Source organism: Eptatretus burgeri, chromosome 8 (genome assembly GCF_056783735.1).
Source record: "Eptatretus burgeri isolate ZD-2024b chromosome 8, Ebu_testis_v1, whole genome shotgun sequence".
Lineage (NCBI taxonomy): Eukaryota > Metazoa > Chordata > Myxini > Myxiniformes > Myxinidae > Eptatretus > Eptatretus burgeri.
Genome location: NC_140968.1, coordinates 74,428,883 through 74,441,193, shown reverse-complemented (window position 1 = coordinate 74,441,193; position 12,311 = coordinate 74,428,883). Strand labels below are relative to the sequence as shown.

General features: G+C 40.3%; 1 protein-coding gene across 6 annotated transcripts in view; it reads right to left on the bottom strand.

Moving 5' to 3' along the window:
* The window catches only part of ESYT2 (extended synaptotagmin 2), a 100,869-nt gene that overhangs the window by 69,054 nt on the left and 19,504 nt on the right, over positions 1-12,311 (bottom strand). For all 6 annotated transcript variants that reach the window (XM_085892614.1, XM_085892618.1, XM_085892619.1 and 3 more), the window contains 4 exons: positions 11,898-11,974; positions 6,676-6,748; positions 6,023-6,112; positions 3,015-3,070 (listed from right to left, as the gene is read on the bottom strand). In XM_085892614.1, coding sequence (XP_085748740.1) covers positions 3,015-3,070; positions 6,023-6,112; positions 6,676-6,748; positions 11,898-11,974 — 296 coding nt within the window. The remainder of the gene's footprint in view (positions 1-3,014; positions 3,071-6,022; positions 6,113-6,675; positions 6,749-11,897; positions 11,975-12,311) is intronic.

Genomic DNA, 12,311 nt, shown 5'->3' with positions numbered 1-12,311 from the left:
TACGTGAGTATATCCACCTGAAGTTCCAAAATCAGCTGCAATTATAATTTTGGCATGTTTTTTGTTGGAAATCACTTATAACATGTAGAAATGCAAAAAAAAAAAAAACAAAATCGAAATTTTGTTGAAAAAAAAAGTTGCAAAAATTTTTTTTTCTCTAACAATTTTTTTTGGGGGGGGGGAGTTGGAAATCACTTAAAACATGCAGAAATGCAAAAAAAATAATTAAATATTCTTTCAAAATGGCCGCCATGGCGGCCATATTGGATTTTGGACTAAGTCCAAAATCTAATGGCATGATCCTTGGACCATACCTAATCCCTCCACCAAGTTTCGTCGAAATCTGTCGAGGAGTTTTTCCATAATACTGTTCACAAACAAACAAACAGAAAGGGGTGAAAACTAACCTCCGATCTTCGATGGCGGAGGTTAATAATATACCCCAAAGGAACCTCCATGCCAAATATCAGCATCCTAGTACACATATTAAATGAATGGCAAGCTTCTAAATAACTTGCACCAAAAACTTTAACATTTTCACACTCACGCTGACGCTCACGCCGGGGGTATCGCTAGAGCTCTCTGTTCATCGAATAGGCGAGCTAAAAACGACAAGGTCCACCTGACCATGTGTTTGCTGCGACGTGGTTGTGAAGAGCATAGATCGACATTTTGTGTTCTGGGCCTCGTTATATTTTTCAATTGAATTTTGCTAATTTCCCACTTGAATTCCTCTTTTAAAGAATTCTGTTTGAAGGTAAATATTTGTGTTTGTCGTTTTTATGTATTTTATGCGTGTTTACTTATAGAAACTGTATTGCCATAATGAAACAGAAGTGTGTGTGTGTGTGTGTGTGTGTGTGTGTGTGTGTGTGTGTGTGTGTGTGTGTGTGTGTGTGTGTGTGTGTGTGTGTGTGTGTGTGTGTGTGTGTGTGTGTGTGTGTGTGTGTGTGTGTGTGTGTGTTGTTTCCATATGCGGGTTTCAGAAGGTGCACGGTCCCTCCCAGGTCTCGAAGTATCCACAAGTGTGTGTGTGTGTGTGTGTGTGTGTGTGTGTGTGTGTGTGTGTGTGTGTGTCTTCATCCTCTCTGCCTCCCCTACCCCCTCTCACCTTACACCTGTCTCCCCTCTCTCTCTCCCTCTCCCCCCCTCCCCTTTATTGTCCCCGTCAGCGAAGCGACGGGTTGTGTTTGCTCGTATTTAATATTCAGGAATAAATTCCTGCATGAGGATAGTGTGAAAAAGATTCTGACAACCCAGGACTCAAACCTAAGGACCTCATCACTTTTGCATTGACAACTTAATGAGTATATATATATATATATATATATATATATATATATATATATATATATATATGTTGTTGTTTGTCTTTCGGCTGCCCCCGTTAGGGGTCACCACAGCGGATCATCCGTTATGATCCGCATACTGATTTGGCACAGGTTTTACACCGGATGCCCTTCCTGACGCAACCCTGGTCGCCTCTTACGACACAGGGATAAGAACTGGGTTTCGCCATGATTCCAGGCTGCTCTACACCCTCTCATAGCGCGGCCCAGTGCAGAGCCCCATCCTCAAGCGATCCTCCAACCCAAGCTTCCGAGTAGCCGGATTACAGGCGTGCGCCACGACGCCCGGTGAGTATATGTATATGTATATATATATATATATATATATATATATATATATATATATATATATATATATTCAAAAGTAAAATATGAATTTGTTATTCAAAGCTTCATCCTCTTTTAAAAGTCAACCCCAAAAGAGTGAAGGATCAATGTGAGCAAGAAGAATGGACAAATGTTGCATAATAATCCATACAATGGCTTTGATATCCATACAATGTCCCCATGCAATAACAAAATGTGTATACATGGAAAGTTTGAATTTCTTCTTTTTTTAGGGGGGGGGGGTGAGAACAGCTCACACTCCCATTACATCCAAAACAGGATACAGGAAGAAACAAGGAAATTGAAATGCAGGAACAGAACATTTGGCCTATTGCATTCTTGGATGCCCCTCCACCTCGCAACTTAGTCTGAACATTTAACTGCATGTTACTTTTGAACATATTTCACTCCATTTAGTAAGACAAAACATACATTTGCAAACGTGCACAAAAAGTGCCATTCAGCAATTATAATAGTAGCTTACACCAAAGTGTTTCTCAAAAACCCTTACCTATCAGGCCATGCGAGAAGTCAAATAAGAAAGAGCACATATATTTTACCCACGAGAACCAAAACAAAAGCATTTTTAACAAAGTCAGAGATAATGATGAAATTTAACCCTTTGAACCTGAACGGCCGTTTTACCAGCCGCTAGTCAAATCTCCATATACTTGAGGGAGCCCAGGGTGGGGGAACCGAAAGTCCAATCCAAGGTGCCCAAGGTTCAAAGGGTTAAGCAATAATGTTTTGATCAATCATGAATACTCTAAATCACCATGAATTGTAAGAATATAGGTCACCTTCTCAGTTATTCAATGACATTGCACGTGGGATGATTGTGGATTGCAAATCCAGTTAAACTCGGTATGTTCTGGAATTATTCAACTCTGCATTTGTAGGAGGGTATGATTCACCAATGTCTGGTTTTGATTAATGGAGGCCCCACATGGGGAAAAGAAATGATTTCCACACTCCCGTGTGTGTCCAAATTGGAATTTATTGGGAAATCCATGCATAGCCCTTTCAATCTGTGTGCCCATGAGTGTATGTCAATAATACTAATGCGTCGTTCATGACCGGCAGTCCAGCTATAGGCACATTGGAGCAGTGGCCTCTACCACCCGAGTCAGGATTTTTACCAAGGTGATACGTTTGACCAGGCCGGCATGGCTGCGTCACATTTTCCAACCGCTGAATAAGTTTGGCAAGAAGCTTGGTGCTCAAAAACAAGCCCCCCGCCCCCACCTCAATCCTTATTCAAACTCATCTTTGTTTACTCTCCCCAGATAATCCTAAAAACCAAACACACTTGAATATAAACAACATTACAGCAATTACCTGAGGCCTGGGATGTCCAGCAAGTTGGTCAAACCAGTCCAGTTTATGTGTAGCAGCTGCAGGGAAAGTAAACATCGGTCATGGTTGGCACGATCCAAAGTGCATTCATGTACTGCAAAAACTCTTAGACAACAAGTGCAGTAAAAAGCAATAATGATGCATTACCAACAAAGGTTGTACACATCAAAAATTAAGGTGATGGCAATGCGAGGTAGCAATATTGTCGGAAGGCTATTTTTAGTTCAGCATCACAAAAGAGCAGTCTGTCTACCCATGTGGCTTCTGCACTTTTACCGTAGGCTACACACGACATCCAGCATTTTCAGTGTCAAAATGGCACACTCAAATAGCTCCAACAATTTGCATTTGGTGCTTCATGCACCATGGGCAAATATTATTTGCAAAAGTCATATTTGCTGCTTTTTGGACGTGACAAGTCACGAAACGGTTTGGAGGCCTGTTGCACAGGAGATTATAAATCGAGCACACAAAGACGGAGAAAACCGACTTGCAAATGTGCACATCCATGCAACATGAAGAAAACTCATATTCCAAAATATCTAAACTGATAACCATAGCTCTCGCCGTCTACAACTTATACACAACCTGTATAGCCACGATTCAACATTCGTTGGAGAACTGGGAGGGAATATTAAAATCTGACTCTATGTCTTGCGTTGTGACATGGTGATGGCTGTGTTAATTAAAGCACATCACATCAATCGCTTCTCATGTCATGGAGGATAAAGACGCAGATGAAGTCGAGGAAAGCCAAGCACTACTCCCCCTGTTCCCCAAAACGAACAAATGCACAGCTCTCACTACCAACAGATGCGAGGGATTTCCAGGGAGTTAATGAAGGTTGTTCTCCCAGCAATATGTAACCATTCTGCTACTGGCTTCATGGAAATCATATTGGTGATTGCATTCATTCAAAATGATATCATTATGGAGGTTCCTTACATTTGAAAGGTGGCTGGAGGTGCCTTCCTGAACCCATCCACGAATGCTAAAAGGAGCTGTGTCCATCCATGTCATGATTTATTCTAATGGGTTCCTGCTGTTGTAGAGCAATAAAAAAAATGGTACTGTTGGAAAAGTTAATCATCGATTTACTTGAAACAAAAATTTCAACGTTGTAAAATGTTGTGTTCGTTTAACCACAAAAATGCCTTTTAACATGACTTAGATATTAATGTAGTTGTTCCAACGACACCATTTCTATTATTCTACGACAGCAGGAACCTTTTAGAATAAAGCGCGATGAACACAGAAGGAGCACACAAACAACAACCACATTCACCACAACAGCAGCAGCAACGACGATGACTGTAACGGCACTCGGTGGAGCGCATCCTTCCGCCAGGCTGAACAGTTTACGTTTTGTATCCCACCGATAGGCCGGATTTGCATCCGGACCTCGGATCTGTCTGAATCTGAACCAAAATCTGAATCTGAACCAAAACCAAAATCTAATTGGCTTGTTTTTGTCACCTATGCAACTCATCCACCAAGTTCTGTCATAATACATCCACAACTTTTTGAGATATCATGTTGTACATCATTTTAGCCCGATCTCACAATGATGAAGAATTACTATAAATTGATAGCATCCGGATCCGGATCTTCACCAAAATATAATCAATTCATCCCAGTCACCCACTCAACCTGCACACCACAATTTCGTCTGAATCCGTCCATATTTGATATATCCTGCTCACAGACAAACAGACAAACAGACAGGGGTGAAAACATAACCTCCATCCACCTTTGGTGGCAGATCATTTTTTTCCGGCGCTTCACTTAATTTTAGATATTCTTAAGACTCACAATTTGACATGCAATACGTCTGTGAAGTTCAACATACCATCTTTTGATTAAACCCTAACTAACAGTGATGCGACGGGTCTTATATGCTAACATAGATTTGAAACAAAACCAAAACCATCCTGCCACACACATACAGCAACATCTTGCATCCTGGAACCTATCAGTTATGCCTGTTTGAAACTTATGAAGCGACTGATTAACATTGTACAACACATTTAACATACCGGTACATCTACCTTATCAACACCACCAATGTCCGAACATGGAAACCGACAAATTTATCAACGTCGGTCCAGCATGCGCCACATTCAAAATCTCAATGTCGGTCTTTTTCCAATACACGGTGGCCGCAGATAAGAAAAGTTTTAATGTGTATAAAGCAACGCTTTATTCATCAATTATGAACAATCCTTTGTGGACATTCAGTATATTTTGCATGAACAACATGTTCATCGTGACCATCGTTTTGCCGATGCCCGCGTCTTTCAACCGACGGACAAAATTATCGAGTACACCCAGACACAAGTCCTTATTGATGGGATTGAACAACTGCACAGCTCTCACCCTCAGCTCCAGTTTGAGGGAATTACCGAGTCATGACTCTTCAAATATCCACATAGAATATAATCATGTGACGAAGTCAGTGCAAAGAAATAGATAGACCAAGTTCTTCCACGTTAGTATCAGTCTCAAAATGTGACAGAAATCACACAGTAATCAAAAGTTTCACATCAAAAAATTCAAAAAAATTCAAGAAAATTAAACCATCATTTCATGGGCCACCCTGAATAAACCACCTTTGTAATTTTTGTGCCGTTTATAAATGTCATGATATGCCAAACACCGTCCTCTTGAAAGGAATCAGGAGCTGCACATTTTGTGCAGTCTGCATCTGCTGGATATATTTCAAGAGCACTTATCAAAATATGAGCACGATCTCCTTCAGCCGCACTCAATTACCTGCGCCTTAAACAGTATTCATGCAAAATATCCAGAACTTAATCATTCAAATATACCATAGACGCATATGGGGATCATTGCACTAACCTCCTCAAGAACCATTATTCGTGCAATTTTCTTCCCTCTCCTTCCTTCCTTAAATTTTACTCCATATCCTCATCTTGACTTGCTTTTCTCAATTTACACCCCTCACTCCCAACATGCACACAAGCACTTACCGGTCGTCTAATAAAAAAGAACGTGAGAGCACCAAACAGTGGCATCTGGCTGATCAGTGGCTCAAGGACAACACGCAGAGTCCCGTGGAGCTACAAAGTACAGTATACACACAGTGAGCATCACATGAAAAAGCGAAATCAAGTTTTTCAAAAAACTGACACTTACTAAAGCTGGTAATTATCAAATTTATCACTTTACATCTTTATGGGGGAGTGAGGGGGTTGGGGGGGGGGTATCATGAATTAATGTAAATTTCTGCAGAAGCAGCCATGTCTTGCCTTTGTAGGTTCCCGATATGCTGCAAAGAAAAAAATCTTTTATACTATAGTTAACCCAAAGACTGGTGGACGAAGTTGGAGATAGATAACATGAAGACAAATTTATCATGAACTGAAGTTCTCACCATTTAAAAAAAAGGTACTTCATATGGTAAAGGGACGGCCAAAGGGTTTTTCAAAGCGAACCATTGTAGATTTGAAATCTCCTTCTTTCCTCGGCTGATATGAAGCAAGTGGGAGCGGACAGACATTTAACAGGTGCCAAAGGCATGGCCATTTTGTAGTCTAACAGCCACACGGCTTGGCAGTCATGATAAACAAGTTTCACCAAGCACCTGACTGAGACCCCCCCACCCCACACAACAGAGATGTACCTGCACATTCTTTGCCCCAGCCTTGCAGAAGTACTTTGGAATTTCCACATCTATTTCACAGTCACCCACATAGCTGTAGAAACAGTGATAATGGTCGTCAACATATTTTCCTTGTGAAAAACCAGTTTTACAACGTTGTGAAACATGCAGTGAGTGGCACCTGGGCACAGGAAAACAGGAATGCTGTATTGACAATCCTTAATCGAAACTCTAAAGCCTTTTAATTACGTAACAATGTTTTTATTCCGTTGCTGTCAAGTGGGAAAAGGTTCATTAGGTGATTGGAGGAGAGAAAAGGTCAAGAAGAATGAGAAAAGACAAGAATAACATGAGTGATGGGGATTGAATCAGACTTTTGGGGAAATTAGGGGGTGGGGTATGGGGGGGGTTCCAAAACTGTCATTTTCATGACACAATGTGTAGGTTTTTCACACTTCAATTGGCATGATTGTTTTTCTCCTAACACTGAGCACTATCAGGTGAAATGCTATAGAATAGGCGTTGGGAGCGTCCGGCTCGCAGGTCATGTTTGGCCCGCGACATGTTTCAATCCGGTGCCCACGCGGTGATATTTCATGCAGTATTCAAAGTATCTATCATCACAACAAGTTTTTCCCACACCATGGACACTCATCAAAAGGAAGCAATCTCAGAAGCCACATTAGGTAAGTTACCTTAAAATTACAATTGGTGTTATTTAAATGAATATGGTTTCCTATGTTACTTTTCTTTAGTTAGTATGAAGAATCAGCATGTTTAGTTCCATTACTTACCTGCATATGTACTATTTAAATTACTAACAGATAACTAGGCATACGTATATCCGGCACACAGCAATTTTAACAATAGCTGTTATGGCCAGGCCCTCCAACTGGGAAAGGTCCCCCATAACCCCTTCCACCCGCAATATAATATAGATAAACCACTTTAAATTCTGTTCAAAGATCTGATCTCGGGTAAAGTTGGACTACATAACTCATTTAGGATTGAAACGCCCACTATAATTAGGTCAATTTCAAGGCAACAACTTGATAAATGGGAGGAAGAAAGTTCAGCTATTAAGGCCAAAGCTATAAAAGGTAAAGACAATTAGCCCAACCTTATAAATAGCTTTACTTTACAAATATGTTACTTTTCTTTAGTTAGTTTTCAGCTTACTGACATCCTCCATCTCCTCTCCCTGTCAAGGCTGGAGTGCCACATGGCAGTGTTCTGGGACCAGTCCTATTGCTGATCTTCATCAATGATCTCCTCTTTATCTTCTTCGCTCATGACTCCACCCTCTGCCATAACATCCCCCATCCTTCAGATAGGCAGGCAGTAGCCACTTCCTCCTCTGCAGACCTTTCTGGAATGACGAGCTGGTCAAACACTTGGAACGTGACTTTCAATCCAAACAAATCTCACACTCACTACCATCTCTCTCCGAAAGGACCATCTGGAAAACCCTCCTATCTACCTTCTTAACAATCCTCTTGAAGAAGTTTAATCTCTCCAACTCTTGGGCCACACTATCAGCCATGATCTTTCTTGGGCAAACTACATTACGAAGTTGACCTCCAAAGCCACTGGCCGAAAGGGCATCTTCCATCGTGCAAAGTCTTTTCTTGGTATGCCTGAACTCCTAGACATCCACATGGCCTTCATCCACTGCTTGGTGCTGTTCCTCTGGGCTACCTCCCTTGCTTCACATCTTGCTCAGCTTGACGCTGTGGAGACCAAGGCATTCAAGATTATTGGAATCTTCGCGTGATGAACCTGAGTCTATGGGCTTATCGCTTCACCATCGCAGACAGGTTGGTGGTCTCTGTCTTCTACTGCCTCCTTTCTGATCTTACATTCTGTGCTCTCTTTCCGTGCTTTGTCCCCCCCTGCCCCCAGTTTTCTGCATCAACCCTCTTCTGGTAAAATTGCATAAATCCAGAATCACTGCTCACCTCCACTCATTTGTTCCTCTTTTTTTGTCACCTGTGGAATAAACTTCCATATTCTCTTCAATATCATTCTTCCCTCCATGTTTTCATTACAGCTGATCACAGCCATCTCAGATCATTCCCCATCCTAAATCATGATATTTTTCTACCCCCATTTACTCTCCCCAAGCTCATCTCTTCAAATTTCCAGTTTTTCCTTCCTGAACGTTTGCTTCTTTATCCATCTTGTCCACCCCCTCTGTCCTCACGAAGTCCTCATATCCCTTATCTTATAAGACTCTATTTTGTCCCTCAACCCTGCTGTTTTTTGCTTCCACCCTTGTCCTACTATTCATTTTGTTGCATTGCATCTTCATCGATGCAAAGTTGAAGCACCTCCAAGAGCATGAGAGTGAGTGTGTATATATGTATATATATATATATATATATATATATATATATATATATATATATATATATATATATATATATATATATATATATATATATATATTCGTTGCAGTGTTTAACTGCATGTGTAAAAACACTTGAGCAGAGTACAAACTGAGTTTGTTACCCAATACTCAACAAAAACCAATCAGTTAAATGTACACACTTCCTTTTCAGAAGATGGAGTTTAATCACTTTTGTTGAGCCAAAATCTCTCCTGTTATAATAATAATAATAATAACAATAAAAATGATAATAATAATACTAATAAAAACAACAAGACTTTAATTGCTCGGCAAATAAGTTGATTGGGAACATTTAGCTGCAAAATAGCAGAGTTCAATAAATACCTCATGTATTAGAGGGAAATGCAAACACAAGTGACAATTGCTTGTTGACAAGATAGAGTAACCACCATACCAAAGCATCATGTGGTCCATGTCCTTGCACATAGCATGTGATGAGTCCCACAATTCTGCCAACTTGGCATGACACCATAAAATTGAATTGGAACACAGAGTCCTGCCTACAACAGTCTAAACGTGACCCCTCTACGATCAACAAAAGCAGAAGAGTTTTTGCCTCTTCGGTAAAACTCTGATAGAAAGACAAACAGCAGCAACAACCACAACAACAACAACAATTATGTCTTGCTCAATGGCCAATAATATACATCTATACACAATATTTACACCATTTTGAAATAATGTGTCGGGACAAAGGAAAACAAGCGACTGTCCTTCCGATTGGTTGTACTGATGATCTTTCATTTACAAAAAATCAGGGTTCCATCGATGAGACGCTGCCTCACTTGAGTGGAGAGGCAAAGAAGTGACGAGGACAATCAAAATTGGAGCATGCCACGTTGTTGTGGAACTGGAGAATGAGTGAAATTTTCAAAAAGGAGGTTGGATCAAGACTAAACAAGACGTGATGGCATTGTGTGGAGAGCAGTAACTCAACCCACTTATTCTATTTTTAAAACACATGCAGACCACAGTGAAAGGGCATGCATACTGAAGGATATGGGCTTTCCATAGGATTATTATTGTGGACCCATACTCTTGAGCTGAGCATTGGAACTGCCGAAGCATTTTTTCCTTGGCTATTTGGCACAATCTGAACGGGTTGCCACTCCAACCATTTCTTGGAGCACAGCTGTGCCATTGATGCTGCACCCCTTTTACCAGTACACCGGTACTCATTTCGCCGACCTCAAGAGGACGACAGGCTGAGTCAACCCCACCTGGTGTTAATTCAGCAACCAACAGGGCTCAAACTCAGGATCCGAGGATCCCAAGACAGCCACCCTCACCACCAAGCCAACATCAGGCTTCCATGTGATTATAATGTGCTGTCTTCCCTATTACCCGCACCCCATCTTCATTACTCCGTCTAAAAAAAAACATAAATTCTGTGCACTGTGGAATTTTAGCTCAAACTTTCCAATAATGACCCCCTCTCCCAAACTTCTGTCTACATTTTATCCATTTATGGCTTCCAGTGTCGATGAATCTCAAGCACCCAAGTCCAGTGAACAAATAGCAGAACAGGCAAACTATTCTTTAAGACATCATCCTTTAAGACACACACAATGTTGCTTCTTGCCTGTTTATTTAATTACCGCAACATATTACTTTCAGCCCATATTTAGAAAATTATGGTGACATACAACCCGTAATTGAAATTATCATTTTGACAACTCATCAAACCGAAGAAAAACATGAATCAAAACAATGAAAAGTGAAAAAGCAATCTTTATGAAAAAGGGAAGTTTCTTTGTATCTATTTTTAAACACAGCACCACCATACTTGTAACAATTTAGAAAAACATGCCAGGATAACCTCCTTTCAACAACTGTCATGACGATTGCAAACTCTTTATAGTGCTGTCTTTTCTTTATGATCTCAAGGACTGGCGTCCCTTTAATTTGTTTTGTTTGAGTGATCAACTAAAATAGATCCAAAAGTTAAATTTCAACCTCACAGAATTAAGATTCTCAATGAACTCATGAGCTTCAATTTAACTTCATATTATGAAACAAACCTTGAATTGAGCAAGACATTTTAGTCATGCATCTTCACATTTTCCAAACTCAGTTTCAGAGCATGAAGCCAAACTCGCGTGAACGGGTGCCAACGGCATGAAGTGTGGTGTACTTGGAATTAAGGAAATCAACTACACAGTCTGGTAATTTAATATGTCGGGCTGGCAGGATGTCCCACGAGTATGTACACTCACTTCTGAGCTGTCTAGCCTGGGTTTGATTCTCAGCCCAGCTACAAACTGTCGCCCTGGTGTCTCGCAGGCAAGGGTAAGGAATCGATGTGTGCGTCGTCCCTTGGATGGATGTTAAATTGCCTCCAAGTTGCCAGAATTAGTTGGTAGACATTAAAGATACCACAGTGTCCATCGTGAATAAGAAGGATTAGAAGAAACGATATGTCTTTGTCCCACAATGCCTTAAGATATCCGTTAAGAGGAATAGACTAATTCTGTAAACCACTTAACTGAACAAGAGTACACTGCAAAAGTTAAATAGACAATTGACGTCCAAAGTTTAACATTACAAGCCATGAGGTGGCATTTCATTTGGTTGCAAAGAATCAGCATAGATTTCCTGCACATAAGGAAAAGAAAGGAAGCGGTAACAAGAGGAAGATAAAATTAGGAATGAAGAAAAAAGTGGCGAAAAATACCCTGAAAATTTCTTCATGAAACACGAGGGAGATTATATATCACAAGCAATTAATTATTATTATTTTTTATTAAAAACAATACAAACAAAATACCAGAAAATTGAATTTTACACTTGGAACTTGTGTGTTGTTTACAAATACTTGCACCAAAATCAGTACCTGATGTGGAGATCCAAGATAATTTGCCTCTTGTCCACATTCTCCCTGTAAGCTTTAACACCATTGATTCTTGGAGGCTAAAATAAATAATAGGTGCATTAAAAAAAATACAACATCTGAGACAGAAGAAACATTAAGTAAGATTAAAAATTGTTAAAAACATTAAGCAGGGTTAAATGGCAACACCAAACTTTTCATCTGTCATATTGAGTACATTCAAAATTAGAACGGAACACGGTGGAGAACATACCTCTGCCAAGCTAAACAGTCGACATTTTTTATCCCACCAATAGGCCAGATCTGGATCTGGACATGAACCAAATTGTAATCGGCTCGTTCTTGTCACCTACCCGACTCATCCACCAAGTTTCGTCACAACTCGTCCGCACCTTTTTGAAATATCGTGCTCGTTAT